Source organism: Phaseolus vulgaris, chromosome 1 (assembly GCF_051622355.1).
Source record: "Phaseolus vulgaris cultivar YP4 chromosome 1, ASM5162235v1, whole genome shotgun sequence".
Taxonomy (NCBI): Eukaryota; Viridiplantae; Streptophyta; class Magnoliopsida; order Fabales; family Fabaceae; genus Phaseolus; species Phaseolus vulgaris.
This window is the reverse complement of record NC_143498.1, coordinates 6376587-6393349: the sequence shown is the minus strand read 5'-3', so window position 1 is coordinate 6393349 and position 16763 is coordinate 6376587. Positions and strand designations below refer to the sequence as shown.

At 32.9% G+C, this 16763-nt stretch overlaps 1 protein-coding gene across 4 annotated transcripts; it reads left to right on the top strand.

Moving 5' to 3' along the window:
* The first annotated feature begins 3156 nt into the window (after positions 1-3156).
* On the top strand, positions 3157-15190 carry LOC137813295 (rust resistance kinase Lr10). 4 transcript variants are annotated; one of them, XM_090299099.1, is made up of 3 exons: positions 3157-4025; positions 4267-4299; positions 4970-6280. In XM_090299099.1, the coding sequence occupies exons 1-3, from the start codon at positions 3280-3282 to the stop codon at positions 5049-5051; spliced, it is 861 nt and encodes a 286-aa protein (XP_090155225.1). In that variant the 5' UTR covers positions 3157-3279; the 3' UTR covers positions 5052-6280. The 4 variants fall into 4 exon arrangements, with proteins under 4 accessions (XP_090155225.1, XP_068471522.1, XP_090155222.1 ...); XM_068615421.2 differs by having other exon boundaries at positions 3167-4030; XM_090299096.1 differs by lacking the exon at positions 4970-6280 and adding an exon at positions 14883-15190 and having other exon boundaries at positions 3237-4025.
* The last annotated feature ends 1573 nt before the right edge of the window (positions 15191-16763 follow it).

Sequence of the window (16763 nt, the reverse complement as noted above, 5' to 3'; positions counted from 1 at the left end):
CTTTATGTTTAATCAAGTACACTTTGGTGTATATAGAATAATCATATATAAATACAAAATAATGTTTATCGCCTCTAGACATGATTTGTTTTAAATCAATAAGTTCGTATGAATTAAACCAAGAAATTCAATTTGACGTTCTACATAATGACATTTTTTTCGTTATTTTAGATTCTATAGATATATCGCATTTACTATTTTGTTTTTTATGCATGTTAATTAATCATAGTCGTTGCGATACCATAACATACGAAGAATTCACATGTCCTAATCTAGCATGATACACATCAGAAGAGTCAACAATATAAGTAGAATACTCATATTCATTAATAACTTCATAAATGTTAAATACAAAATGACCTTGATCACAATATCCCTTCCCCACAAAAATATTATATTTTTTCATAACAATCTTGTCATATTCAAATAACACTTTAATCCCAATTTTTCCTAGCAATGCTACAAAGATCAAATTAACTCTAATCAATGGCACATGTAGCATATCACTTAAAGCCAAAGTCTTACCATATGTGAGCTTTAGAAGAACCTTTCATTTTCCTAGGATAGGAGTTGTCCTGGAATCACCGAGATAGACTTGTTCTTCTCCATCCCCCACACTTGTGTAGGAGGTAAGCACATTTTTGTTCGCACATATGTGTCTGGTAGCCCCAGACTCTACCACTCATTTACTCACATTGGTCACAAGATTCACTTGTGAAACGATCGCAACAATGGTATTTTCCTCTTTGACTATATATTCCTTAGAAGAATTGTCGTTTTTTGCCCTATGTTTGCACTGAGGTGCATGATGACCTAGCCTTCCATCAACAAAGCAATTTCCCTTCTTCTTGAAGGTGGGGTTAGGGACAAGAAAATTTATTATTTTTCTTGTAATCAAGATTTTTCTCGTACCTTTTTGCAGTTGGTTTGTCTTCTTCCATGTTTGCCTTAGCAAACAAGGCTTTAGCCCTTGCAGCAACACACACATTTTTGTTAGTGTCTTCAATGATGATCTGGGTAATCAGGTCTGACAATGACATTTGTTTGTGCATATACTTCAGTTGTTGTTTGTAGTTTGTCCATGATTGCAAACATTTTTTGATTTGTAATTCAGAAACGAATTCATTAGGAAAAGCTATGGTTTCTTATTTGATATCTTCAAGCAGCTTGTGGTATTCGTTCATTTGAATTTTGATGTCCTTGTCTTCAATCATCTCCCAATGATAATAGTTTTCAATCATGAACCTTTGTCTAATGACGTCTTCGGCAGTATATTTGAGAATAAGAGAATCCCAAATATATTTTGCTTTCTTGTAAAAGCAATAGCCATCAAACAGATTGTTATAAAACACCGAGAAAGGTGTGACGACATACCTTATTTGCACAAGTCCAATCGTCAATATTTTTTGAAAGTGTGCTTGAGTTGGGTTTAGAAGTTGTAAGTGTAAAAGCGATTCTATACCTGTCCAACAGGGTAGACAGACATTCTTGCCAGGGTAAAAAAAATTTATCAGCGAAGTCTTCAATTTTTGTGACATCTAGAAACAATTTCACAAAGATGCTTTGTGTTGCGGAAACATTGTTTGACGTCTCCAATGTAGACTTGTTGTTTTTGTTCGTATTCTCAACCATAATTCCTTACAATTGTAGTGAATAAGGTTGAAAAAACACGAACAATGTTGACTTCCTGAGGCGTGATGATCACTGTTTGTTAGTACTTATCCGCTGTGTATTGCGCAAGTTCTCCAAGATACAATAGGAACTTATCAGATATTATCGAGAACATCAAAACTAACAAACAACTCTTAAAAGAGTAAGAACCCAAGAAAATATTAGAAAGAAAGAAAGAAATAAATAAAAGAGAAAAAGTGTTAGAAGTCGCGAGTGATGATTTTGGAAAGGTGTATGAAACCCCTATTTATAGAGTGAAAAAAGGCAACAACCCAAAATTGCCACAACTCCAAAACCAACTTTGACGACATTGTTTTCCATCCCAACAACACAACGTCCTGAGGGTTCAAGTCTTGCGCGCGAAGAATCAACCCTAACATACATTATGTGTACTATTTAGCCTTGTGTTGTTGTAATCTCTGTAATTATAACATTATAAGAAAATCATTAAATAGAAACTAATTTTAAAGACAAAAAATAATTAATTGTTATATTGACTAAATTAGAGACCATTTTAGAGACTAAAAAAATTATTGGTTTCTAAATTAGTATTGATATGTAATTAGCTACCAATTATTTAGTTTTTAAATTTGGTAGCAAAAACCTTGGTAGCTAATTAAATACAAATTTAGAAATTATTTAACAATAATACAAACTAATTTAAAAAATAATTTTTTTAATTTTTAAAATGATATCTAATTTAGTCAATATAACAACTAATTATTTTTTGTTTCTAAAAATTGATTTCTATTTAATGATTTTCTTGTAGTTTATAAAATTCTCATCTAGCTGTTTATGGTGTGGGACGGATGGTGGTGAGGATGCATTTTTTTGGACGATTATTATAATAGGATGTTATGCTTATTTATGATTACTTGAGTTATGTATATACACAATTTATGTTTTTTTAATAGGGTTGAAATATTTTTCAAATATCTTAAACATATAATATGTTCTTATTTTTTATTGATAAAAAAAATCTACCTATATTGTCATTTGAATGCGTCAATTATGTACTTGCATATCAAGTGTTTAGATAAGACAAACCTGTGAAACTCATTAGAATTTGTGGCTCAATAAAGCTTATCAATACGGATATTAATGGAAAAATATCCTTTTCGCCAGAAGTCTATATGAAGTCTATATGTGGTAGAACTTTTAGCCCTTAAATAATTTCAAATATTTAAAGTAGAAAAAAAAATCAAAAGCATTATAAAAATATTGTTTTTCAATCAGGATTTAAAAAATTATTTCGATCATTTTTCCATGATTTACTATAATATATATTTATGTTTTGTCTCTATTTAAAAGTAAGTCCTGAACTATTTCTTTAATTGGATTCTCAAAGTAATTCCATAAAATTGTTTTTGAACAGCATATTAATAAAACCTTCCAAAAGAGAAGGATTTAGGATGGCTTTAGAAACTCAAAGAACTCCATTAAAAAATTTACATTATTAAATACCTAAATAAGAATTCACGGTACGTATCATACATAAGTCTTCAAACAATCTTCTAAAAGGAAAAATGTGGTCCTTCATAGGTATATATATAGTTCAGTCTCTCTTGTTATAAGTATCTAACTTGGATTTGTTTGCACTTGAATTCAATGAGAAACAGTTTGGACATGATGTGGAGAGAGAGAGCATTCATGGTGGTACTGCTACTTCTAGTCCACAAAATTCATGGTGGCTGCCCCTCCTCTTCCTGTGGTCAAATCACCAACATCAATTACCCTTTTCGATTCAAAGGCGACCCAGAAGAGTGTGGTGAGGAAAGGTATGAGCTTGGTTGTGAGAATAACGTTACGGTGTTGTATCTCTACTCTGGAAAATATCATGTGCAATCAATAAACTACAAGAACTACACAGTGAGAGTGGTTGATCCTGCTCTTCAACACCATAATCTCTCCTCCCTTCCTCTCCGTTTCCTCTCTCGCTCCAATTTCTCTGACACTTACGCTTACTACACGGATCCATACCAAGCTGGTCTAAGAGCCTCTGTAAATTGGGAATCTCTGAGTTTCTCGCATATAGTGTTGGTGAATTGTAACGATTCGGTGGGAGAGAAAGGGAAGTATGTGGAGAGTGGAGAGTGGGTGAAGTGGGAGGGGAAGGGGTATTCATATGCAATTGGTGGAGACCTAAAAGCAGAGGACTTAGAAGTTGGGTGTGAGGTAAAGCTTGTTGCTCCCACTTCTCTCTCCACTTTCGATAACCATTCCTACTCTTCCATGCACACCGCACTCGCCTATGGATTCGAGATTTCATGGATAAAACTACCCTGTCAGAAACATTGTTCACTTTCCTATAGAGATTGCTATTTCGACTCTTCTAACCAGAAGCTTAATTGCGGGTATGGTGAGTGATCCTAAACCAAATGTCAAACATATATATTTATATTTATGATTCACCCTTCTGTATTCTATCAATTTTTAGATGAGTATTAATTCATTACTTTGTATATTTTACCTGTATTATTAGTTAGAACTCATGCACATAAGCTGCTTGTAGAAAAAGTCATGCATTTAGTTGGTATAGTTGTTGAGATTAACAGTTCTGAAATTGATATTTTCCTTCGTTTTCGGGTGATACAGGAATACTGGAAGAACTATTAATGGATGTAACAGGTAAGAACTTTTGCATCTTAATTTACCTATGCTTTTCTTTATTAACAAAGAATTAATAAACTTAAATAAAACATTAGAAAGATGATCCAACTCAACTCGTTTATACAAAATATCAGGGAGTAATCAGCCTCCATTTGCCAACATGTTCCATTTACATACCAAAATTAGTTGTCATACTATTTAAACATTTTTTTTTTTTTGCAAATTTTTCATAATGCACAATTTAAACGAGCCTGTTGTATGCATGTCATCTAATCCACAACTCTAAGTCAACTGAGTAAAACTATTAATAGTGAAACTTAATCAACTCCTATCCATTTATCCTTACTAATAATTTTACATTTTACAAAACCGGTGTTTTGTTGTCTCTATTTCATCATTACACCATAAACTATACACAATCCACATGAAACAAAATTATAATAAATTTAGTTTTTAATTTGGACAACCATTAGTCCATTTCTTCTTACAGTCGCATTATCATCTTCCCCGTGATTTATACTAATCCAACACAACCTTTATTATCTCAGTCTTTATTATATTCTGAAATTGATATTTTATCATCTTAATTTACCTCTGTTTTAATTATGTACTCCACATTTACTTTAACAAATATCTTGTTGCATTTTATAGTATAAGTGTAATCACTCAAAGTAAAAATTTCTTGCAGATATTCTCGAACCTATTTTAATGGTATGGGCTTACAAAGTTTTGTTTGGATTGCCATTCTTAATTTTTATTTTTATATGTAAATGGAGAAATAGACATATGTCGATGTATAAAAATATTGAAAATTACCTTGAACAAAATAGTTTGGCACCTATTAGATATTCATACAAGGATATCAAGAAGATGGCTGCAGGTTTCAAAGAGAAGTTAGGTGAAGGAGGATTTGGCTCTGTCTTTAAGGCAAAGTTGCACAGTGGGCCTTCTGTTGCCATCAAAATGTTAGACAAATCCAAAGCAAATGGACAAGATTTTATATGTGAAGTTGCAACCATTGGAAGAATACATCATCAAAATGTGGTACAGTTAATTGGATTTTGTGCTAGTGGCTCAAAACGTGCTCTTGTCTATGAATTCATGCCCAATGGATCTCTTGATAAATTTATTTTCTCAAAAGAGATAAATATACATTTAAGCTATGAAAAGATATATAATATATCAATCGGAGTGGCTCGTGGGATTGCTTATCTCCACCATGGGTGTGAGATGCAAATTTTGCATTTTGACATCAAACCCCATAATATCTTACTAGATGAAAACTTCATCCCTAAGGTTTCTGACTTTGGATTGGCAAAGTTATATCCGATAGATAATAGTATTGTCACAATGACTGCAGCAAGAGGAACCATTGGATATATGGCTCCAGAATTGTTTTATAATAATATTGGAGGAATATCTCATAAGGTTGATGTTTATAGCTTCGGAATGTTGTTGATGGAGATGGCAAGTAAGAGGAAGAATCTAAATCCTTATGCAGACCACTCAAGTCAACTTTACTTTCCCCTTTGGATCTATGATCATATTAGGGAAGAGGAAGATGTAGATATCGAAGATGTGACAGAAGAGGAAAATAAAATAGCAAAGAAGATGATCATAGTTGCATTATGGTGTATACAACTAAAACCAAATGATCGACCCTCAATGAATAGAGTAGTGGAAATGCTTGAAGGGGATATTGAAGACTTGGAAATCCCTCCAAAACCTATTCTATTTCCAGATGAAACAGTGACAAAGGAACAAATAATCAACTCTAGCTAGATATATTCAATGTTGAAATTATTTACTGGTAAAGTATATACTATTCGACTGTACACAACATTGCTTATTTGCATCCATCTTCTTATTCTAAACACTTGGTTGTCCATGATGTTTCACTTGTTTATATTATTTTGTATTTTGTAGTGAAATTTGCTATACAAGGACATGTTATTATATTCTAAAATGGTTACATGAATTGCATGCAAAATGACCAAAATTTCTGCTTTCGATGTATTACAAGAAGAAAAGCCAAAGACCTACGTAGAATTTTGATCCTTATAGACTTTTCTGTGACAATATTTAGTGAATGATAACTCATAGCTTCCATCTATGTTCATTTTCATTTTCCCAAAAACTGGTGGTTTCCATCTATCCATGTAAAGTCCTTTCATATCCTTTAGTGCCTCATCTGGTAGTAAATGGATTTAACTTAGATTTTTTATATTGTAATTTTTAATATATTTATTATTAATTTTTAATTTTACAAAAATAAATATGAGTTGTCACATATATATTTGTCAAAATATAATAATTACAAACATTGTCATGTACATTCGAACAATTTATATTTTAAACATATGTTAGTTTTTAATTTGATTTATATAAATATGTTTACAAAATTATTATTTATCTATTCTAAATATTTCATTAATAGTTGATAATTTATTTGATTAATATTGGTTAAGACAATTTATTAAATATAAAATAAATGCTTTTAAGGCATCATTATTTTATAGTTTTCTAATACCAAGTATTGTAAACATATATTTAGTTTTCAAAATGTAGATCGACCTAAATTATTTTTATAGATTTAGTCAACTTTAATTTGATTAAAATGATTTATATATTTTAATAAATTAAAGCTTGTAAATCTATTTGAAATCTTATGTAAAATCTATATTTATAAATAAACAAATGTACATTAAAAAATTTATTGATTAAAAGAGTGACACCTTTTAAACGGATGCAAATATTTGATTTTGTTCTTTAGAGGCTTATCGTTTTATATTAACTATAATATTTTTTATATTAATTATAAAATTTTATATTTTTTAATACATGAAGAAAAGTAACGAAATAAATATTAAATTATTGAATTAATAAAAAAATAAAAGACAATAATTTAATTTATATAAAAAATTTAATATACAAATTAATACACACTTAATTAAAAATACCAAATTTTGTAAGTAACTATAAACGTAATTAAAGTCTAAAATCACGAAAATTATGTGGGACTTAAAATTGAAAACGCACTATTACTTTGACGTTATATTTTGGAGATCGATCGTGTCAAATTTTTAGGCCATAGGTTGAAAAGTGTGGTGAAATTTTGGGTTACTTGTGTGGAATTGCTTCCATATAATATACTTTCTTCCTTCAGCAAAGATGATATAGTTTCTTTTATATTGTTGAGAAAATATTGTAGTAAAATATGCTTTAAAACGAACAAAAGATTTTCTGAGACGTGAGTGATCACTGTCTGTAAGGACTTATCCGCGGTGTATTGCGCAAGTTTCTCAGGATACAACAGGAACTTCCCGGTAATTTTCGAGGATCAGAACTAGCAAGTTTCTCTTTAAAAGAGTAATACTCAAATAGAACACATAATTATTATAATAATAAAATATTGAAGAGAGAGAAAGAAAAAGAAAAGGTGAAGAATGGAAAAGAAGGAGAAGAAGCACGATAGAGGGTTTCAAGAGGATGAAGAACTGTGAGTGAGAGTAGTGTGAAACAAGAGGATGGAATGCGGTATTTATAGATGAAGAAACCCAAAACTACCGCATCTTCAAACCCTAACAGAGCCGTGACCGTCGCCGGAGTTGGAGGAAGACCCACGGGAAAGGAGGAGCCAACCACCCATGAATCTCGCAACGTTCTCCAACGTTCTCAAGATTCCACACGATCATTAGAGCGAAGGCGTGAGCGTTCCCAGTCGTGCGGCTACGATTCAGGGTGGAAGAGGCAACGACGTGCGAAAACCTCGGAGCAGATCCGGTCTTCGCTGAACCTCCACGATCTCCTCCAATGGTCACTGAAGAAATTGAGGGTTTTACCACTTACTCTGTTTTCGTTTCACACACTCTGTTTTTCGTTTTTATTTTGTTATATTAGGTTCTTGTTTTACAACAATCCCCCACATATTGCAAAAGATAAAACATAGAAATATTGAAAGAAAATAATACTGGATTTATCTAAGATGTAATGCATCAGAACTGGTATAGCAAGCTATATGAACCAGTCTTAGATTGATGAACTTAACACATAGTGTAGTTGGTATAGCAAGCTATATGAACCAAGACATTTAGTATGTGTTAGAGGTTTATCAATCACAATAAACCCCCACATTACTTGTTGTTATCGCTGTGTTGCGCTACTAGGCCATGCGCGTGCCCGGTATTCATGAGTGCTATAGAGATCTTGCCAAGATCTCATGCAAGCGGCCCCACTTGACACTCATATAGGTGATTTCATCAAGTGTATGTTGCAAATCATACAGCACCCATAAGGGATATGAAAATCATTAAAACTCTTTTACCTCTGAATTTTAACCACAAAGTTTATCCTCTCGATAATGCAATAACTAGCACTTTCACACACACCATAGGAATGGACAAAAATGATTTTAAATCAATATCAGTGCTAGCAGAACTAACAAGTGACTTGTTTTTACCCATATGAACCTTATTCATGGGATCTCCAATGACAAAGGTTGGGTTTCCATCACTTGTTTGTTTGCAAGTGGCTTAAGTCCCATTCCCCTCGATGTTTCTAAAATCATTTTTCTCCCTAGGGGTTTTGTCAGAGGATTTGCCAAATTTAGAATTAGCGTCATAAGGGGTACTCACTGACTTAAAGTCATAGTAACCAAACTTCTTAAGAAGTTTCTCATTGTATTTTTCTTGGGATAGTAATATACTATCTCCCTTCCTTATGATTTTAACTCCTAGAATCACACTTGCTTCACCCATGTCTTTCATCTCAAACTTAGATCCAAGAAACAATTTTGTTTAAAAAACTATATCATTGCATGTACCAAAAATTAGCATGTCATCTACATACAAACATATAATGACATATTCACCATTTTCAGATCTAGAATACACACATTTATCAGCATCATTGGTAGAAAAACCTTCACAAAGTAAAACATTATCAAGTTTTTCATGCCATTGTTTTGGTGCTTGTTTCAAACCATACAAAGATTTTAAAAGTTTGCATACTTTTTCCTTTTGACCTGGAACTACATATCCTTCAGGTAGAGTCATATAAATTTCCTCTTCTAATTCACCATTCAGAAAAGCTGTTTTAACATCCATTTGGTGAATTACTAACTTATGGATAGATGCTAAGGCTAGCAATACACGGATAGAGGAAATCCTAGTAACAGGTGCAAAAGTATCAAAGTAATCTATGTTATGTTTTTGAGTAAACCCTTTAGCTACTAATCTTGCCTTATATTTCTCTATGGATCTATCAGGATGATACTTCTTCTTAAAGATCCACTTACAACCAATGGGTTTTGCTCCTTTAGACAAATCTACTAAGGTCCACGTATTATTTTTCTTAATTGAATCAAACTCAATTTTAATGGCCTTATCCCAATGTTTAGCATCAGGAGCACTAGTAGCTTCTACAAAACTTATTGGATCATTCTCAACTAGATAAGTATAAAAGTCATCTCCAAAAGATGTTTCCTTTCTCTGTCTTTTACTTCTCCTAACATCCTCACTCAAGGTATCACTAGCACTATCTATAGGTTGTTCAGATGTACCACTACTCTTTAGAGGAAAGATGTGTTCAAAGAACTCAACATTTTTCGTCTCTACTATAGTGTTACGTTCAATTATATCACTATTAAGAACTAGAAACCTATAGGCAGCACTATGTTCTACATATCCTAAGAACATAAAATTAGATGTTTTAGAGCCTATTTTTCTTTTCTTAGGATCAGGTAACATCACTTTAGCTAAACACCCCCACACTCTTAGGTATTTCAAATTAGGTTGATAACCTTTCCACAACTCATAGGGTGTTTTACCAGTTTTCCTATGTGGTATCCTATTTTGTAAAAAACACGCAGTAAGTAGAGATTCACCCCATAAATTATCAGGAGCACTAGAACTAATAAGCATGACATTCATCATTTCTTTAAGAGTCCTATTTTTCCTTTCAGCTACTCCATTAGACTCGAATATGGTGGGGTTACTTCATGAATAATACCTTCTTTTACACAATAATCATTAAATAAAACATATTCACCACCTCTACCTGATCTAATTCTCTTAATTTTCTTATTTAGTTGATTTTCTACTTCCGCTTTATAAGTTAAAAACATGTCAAAAGCTTCATTTTTATGTTTAATTAAATACACTTTGGTGTATCTAGAAAAATCATCTATAAAAGTTACAAAATAATTTTTACCACCTCTAGACATAATTTGTTTTAAATCAGCAAGGTCAGTATGAATTAAACCAAGAATTTCAGTTTGACATTCTACAGAGTGACATGTTTTCTTCGTTATTTTAGATTCTACGCATACATCAAATTTACTATTTTGTTTGTCATGCATGTTGATTAATCCTAGTCGTTGCAATTTTATAACATACGAAGAATTCACATGTCCTAATCTAGCATGCCATATATCATACGAGTCAACAATATAAGCATAAGATTTAGATTCATTCATAATTTCAAAAATATTTAATACAAAAAGGCCTTGATCACAATATCCCACCACAAAAACATTATTTTTGTCATAACAATCTTGTCAGATTCAAATGACACTTTAACCCCAACTTTGCTTAGTAATGCCACAAAGACCAAATTAACTCTAATTGACGGCACATGTAGAACATCATTCAAAGCTAGAGTTTTACCAGATGTGAGCTTCAGAATAACTTTTCCTTTTCCTAGGACAGGAGTTGTCCTGGAGTCACCGAGATATACTTGTTCTTCTCCATCCCCCACACTTGTGTAGGAGGTAAACACATTTCTGTTTGCATAGATGTGTCTGGTAGCCCCAGAGTCTACCACCCATTTTCTCACATTTGTCACAAGGTTTACTTGTGAAACGACTGCCACAATAGTATCTTCCCCTTTGGCTAGATTTGCCTTATGAGGATAGTCGTTTTTTGCCCTATGTCTACACTAAGGTGCATGAAGACCTGGCTTTCTACAGACAAAGCAATTACCCTTTTTCTTGAAAGTGGGGTTAGTTCCACTGGGACGAAAGAATTTGTTATTAGGTTTCTTTTTGTGATCAAATTTTTTCTCGTACCTTTTTTGGAGCTGGTTTGTCTTCTATCACGTTTGCTTTGGCAGACAAAGCTTTGACCTTTGCAGCAGCGCACTCCTTCATGTTTGTGTCTTCGATGATGATGTGGGTGATCAGATCCGATAGAGACATATGTTTATGTCTGTGCTTCAGTTGTTGTTTGTAATCCGTCCAAGACTGCGGGAGCTTTTCGATCAAGAGTTCGGACACGAATTCATCCGGCTAGGTTATGCTTTCAGTTTTGATATCTTTAATCAGCTTGTGATATTCATTTATTTGGATTTTGATGTCTTTGCCTTCGATCATCTCCCAGCGATAGTAGTTTGCAATTACGAACCTTTGTCTGACGATGTCTTCGACAGTATATTTGAGGATAAGAGAATCCCAAATTTCTTTCGCATTCTTATAAGAAGCATAAACATCTAACAGATCGTTAGATAACACACTGAGTAAAGTGTGACGACATACCTTATTCGCATGGATCCAATCATCAACTTGCTTCGTAGTCGTGGTTGAGTCGGGTTTGGCAGTTGTAAGTGCATGAGCAACTCCGTACATGTCCAATAGGGTGGACACGCGTTCTTACCAACGTTGGAAGTTCTGACCGGTGAAGACTTCAATTTTGGAGACATCCGGAAATGGTTTAGCAAAAATGGTTTGCGTTGTGGAAACAACACTTGACGATCCCGGAGCAATGTTGTCGTTGTTGTTCGTATTTTCAGCCATAAGTCCTTACGATTGTAGTAAAATAGGCTTTAAAACGAACAAAATATTTCCCGAGGCGTGAGTGATCATTGTGTTGAAGCTGGAGGAAGCTTCTTCCCTACCAAGACTTGATGTGTGTTTGATGAAGAAAATGGCTTGAGTGCTTTGAAGATTGTAATAGGTTCTTAGATTCATTTGTAATTAGGCTTGTAAGTGTGTATGATTGCCTTTTGCTGTGTAACCTATCCTAGATGCCTAACCAAGTCTAGATCAAGCACATGATGTGGTTAAATGGTTTTTGAAAAGCTTTTGAAATGTTTTTTAACAGTTTTAAAACAGTACACAAATAAATCTGTTTTATGGAAAAAGAATTTGTTTATTTCTTCTCCGTTAAAAAGGCTTTCGTTAAATAGTTTTTGAAAAGCTTTTTAAAATGGTTTTAACAGTTTTAAAACAGTACACAAATAAATATGTTTTATGGAGAAAGAATCTGTTTATTTCTTCTCTGTTAAAAGGCTTTTCTAAATTTCTGTTAAGGCACCAAGGGAAAGCTCAGTTCGTTATTTCAGTTAAGCTGAGCTGGCCTGTGCGTTATACTTTAATATGTTTCACTGAGAAAGAACATGTTTATTCCTTGGTGAGTTGAAAGGCTTTTCACAAGTTAGTTAGGGCTCCAAAGGTACCACTCAGACAGTTATTTCTGTTAAGTTGAGTTGGCAGTTTTCACAAAATAAATCTGTTAAGTTCAAAACTGAATCTGTTGTTTTCTTAACTGCTTTTCAACTGTTTTTTGAAAAGAAGTTAGAAACTGTTTTCTATATAAAGAAATGTCTCTCTCACATGAAAAAGTGCTGAGGAATTACGCTCTTGACAGAGATCAAACAATTTCCATGTGAGAAGAAGGATTGAAAGAGTTTTTGAAAGGTTTTCCAAAGAGATTTTCAAGTGTGCTTGTTCTAGGAAACCTTGAATCTTGGTGAAGGTGCTGGTGCAGTTTCTGCAGCAAATTGAACTACTGGTTTTGAGTTCTTGCATCTTCTTTTCAGGTGTAATCTTTCCTTTATTCTGGTTTGTAAAGGTGTAAGTGTTAGTCACTCCTTGATAGGGTTTCTTGGAGTGCAAGGTGTGCTGAAATAGGGTTTTTCAGCATTGTGTGTGTTGTTCTTGTAGTGTTCAAGAACTGCTGGTTTTTGTAAGTGATTGGCACTGTTTTTAGTGAATTCCACCTTGGGGTAAGGTGAGACTGGATGTAGCTCTGTATGAGTGAACCAGTATAAAAACGTGTGTATCTTGCATTCTCATCCCTGCACTCTTTTATGATCTTTTGCTTAATTCTGTCAAGAACTGAATCTGTTCTTTTTAAATTGAATCTGTTAATTCTGGGTTAAGTGAAAACTGTTCTTCCTGTCTTGTTAATGTTTTCTGATCATAAACAAGGTTGCTGCATATAATGGCTTAAGTGAATTGTGAACAAACTGACCATTCATTAAAACCTGAGAAAGGATCATACTTCTTGAAATCTTGTGTTGTGTAATTTTGGTTGATCTCTAAGCATAGCTATATCCTTCATCCTCACAATATTAAGCAGATCTGGTTCTGTTCTAATTCTCTGCTGATCACAATTTTACAGTGAACAAAATTCAAATTGTGCCAATACTGCTCTGAAGAATCAATCTGTTTCATGTAAAAACAATCTGTTCTTTTTGCCTCTGGAATACTGAAAAATTGTGTGTTTTTGCGAAAATTTTATAAGCTCAATTCACCCCTCCCCTCTTGAACTTAGACACTAATAGACCCAACACATTGTCCATAAGGACTTATCCGCGGTGTATTGCGTAAGTCCCCCAAGATACAACAGGAACTTCCCGGTAGTTTTCGAGGATCAGAACTAGCAAGTTTCTCTTTAAAAGAGTAATACTCCAATAGAACACATAATTATTATAATAATAAAATATTGAAGAGAGAGAAAGAAAAAGAAAAGGTGAAGAATGGAAAAGAAGGAGAAGAAGCACGGTAGAGGGTTTCAAGAGGATGAAGAACCGTGAGTGAGAGTAGTGTGAAGCAAGAGGATGGAATGTGGTATTTATAGATGGAGAAACCCAAAACTACCGCATCTTCAAACCCTAACGAAGTCGTGACTGTCGCCGGAGTTGGAGGAAGACCCACGGGAAAGGAGGAGCCAACCACCCACGAATCTCGCAACGTTCTCAAGATTCCACACTATCAGTAGAGCGAAGGCGTGAGCGTTCCCAGTCGTGCGGCTACGATTCAGGGTAGAAGAGGCAACGCCGCGCGAAAACCTTGGAGCAGATCCGGTCTTCGTTGAACCTCCGCGATCTCCTCCAATGGTCATTGAAGAAATTTAGGGTTTTACCACTTACTCTGTTTTCGTTTCACACACTCTATTTTTTGTTTTTATTTTGCTATATTAGGTTCTTGTTTTACAACAAATATTAAGGTTAAATTATATGATTTTGTACATAATATTTATCTATTATTGTATATGCATTGTTATTGGGAGTTTTCTTGATTTGAGGCTTTAGTTTGAAGCCAAAACTATCAAACTTAAAAAAGGAAGTCCAAAATTTACATCAAATTTATATCGACAGTCATGCATGGTTTAGGGTTTAAAGTTTAGGATTTAACATAAATTTTGAATGTTTTTGTTTATTTTCTGATTTTGGAGATTTGCTTGGTTCTTATTTTTTGGTTGTAGAGTAAATTTGTATTTTCTTTAAGAAATTAGTATTCTTTTATAAAAATGTAATAAAAATATAGTTTTTAGCTTAAATTTTGCTTCAACCGCCTAACAATTGCTTATGATCTTTTGTAGGAATATTTTTGAATTGGTCTTTAATGAAAATACTTATACCACGAAGAGTGGAAAAAGTTGAGTTGAAAGAATGAAAATCAACAAAATGAGCATTAAACGGTTAAAAGTCAGCATTCAACGAAGCGCATTAACGAAGTATTAGATAGTCAACAAAACTAAGTTTAAGATTGTCAGTTTAGCTAGTTTTAGATCAGTTTTTTGGGTCCGATTTCAATTGCAACCAAGGACCACCTATTTGTAAAGCTTCAAAACTTTATAGGTAAACTGTAACTGCAGAAGAAAAGATATGTTTCAGCAAGCACTTAGGTGCAACACTAGTTTAGTTTAGTTTTCAGTTTTTTATTAATAGTTTTTGTTGGTTTCCAATATTATGAGAGTTCTTTATTTTTCTTCTTCACTCTCTCATGTTTCTTCTTTTCTTTTTTAACTTCTGCATTGCTTTATATTTTGCGCTTTATATTTGAAAGTGAATTTAATTTTGTAATTGGGTAACAGTGAATTAAAAATCATGTTTGATGATGCTCTATTTTAGTATTTTCCTTTTTGATTGAAAATATTTTTTATGAACATTCAAACTGAACGATTGTGTTTTCTTCATTAAAAAGGAATCCAAATTTTGGTCTCTTGCATTCAAAGTTGAAGATTATCGAACCATGATTTTGTCCCGTGTTTCACATTCATAAATTGAATTTTGCTTTTCCTTTCGTTTATTCCTTTTAATTCTTGTTCATTTATAGTTCTACAATTTATATTTTCAATTTATGCATCTAATTCATTTTTTGTTCTTGTTAAATCAATTGCAATTTACATTTTGAATCATGCTCTATTTTATGTTTCCAGTCTTTAAGTTTTTGTACTCTACGACTTTTGCAATTTACTTTCCTGCACTTTAATTTCCAATAATTTATGTTTCCTGCAATTTACATTTCATCTATTTATATTTCTCACAATTTACATTTTAGTCATTTACTTTACTGCATCTTTTAGATGGTCGGTCTCACTTTCTTTCTCTTTCACTTTCTCTAAGTAGAACCATTAGATCGCCTAGTCATCAATTGCTGACTACATGGTTACTTAACTTCTTTTTCATGAACTCTTCTATATTTTAGTTTACATTGCCTTTTATTTTCATGTCTTTTATATTTTGACCCTTAATTTTCAATTCTTTACATTTCATGTTTTGATGAACAGTCTGTTAGACAATTATGTATTGATGGTCTATTCTTTACTTTGTTTTATGTTTTAGTTCGTTTTTCATTCCAATTTCCTTTTTCCCCCCTCCAATTTTAACTTATTTAAGTAGAATATGAAGTAGTGAAAATATAATATATGAGATATGTATTTAGAGATTCGACCTAAGTTAGCCTTATGTTACATCGGGGGAAGCTTAATTTTTGTTTGGAAAATCTGATGCGACTAAAGATATGTCAAACCAGAGCTTGCCTCTAGGGTAAAATCCTAATAAGAAAGAGAGGTTCAATCCATTAGACTCAAGGAGAAGGTCAAGTTGTCAATCATCCACCTCTTTTCAAAGGTGAAAAATATTATCTATGAAAGCTTAGCATAACATATCTTGAGTCTACTAATCTAAACTTGTTGGAGATTGTTGAAAAGGGACACCATCCCTATTATCCAAGTATATTTTGTTGTGTTTAACTTCCTTTGTTGTCTTTGGTTTTTTTATACGGGTTGGTACACTCCTGAAGCATCCCCTTTTATTCATTTAGTTTTTGCTGATAAAAAAAAACTTCAAACTATATTTGTTAATAGTTTTGAACAACTCTTCCAAGTTTTTTTCATGTTGGTCAGTTTTGTCTAATATGACCATTATGTCATTCATATATGTTTCAACATTCCAACCAATCAAATTGCATGAGATTC

Coding starts and splice junctions, on each gene's coding strand:
- LOC137813295 (XM_068615421.2), top strand. CDS start 3,280: ATGAGAAACAGTTTGGACATGATGTGGAGAGAGAGAGCATTCATGGTG. Junction 4,031..4,266: donor GAAGCTTAATTGCGGGTATG/GTGAGTGATCCT, acceptor CGGGTGATACAG/GAATACTGGAAGAACTATTA. Junction 4,300..4,969: donor ACTATTAATGGATGTAACAG/GTAAGAACTTTT, acceptor AATTTCTTGCAG/ATATTCTCGAACCTATTTTA.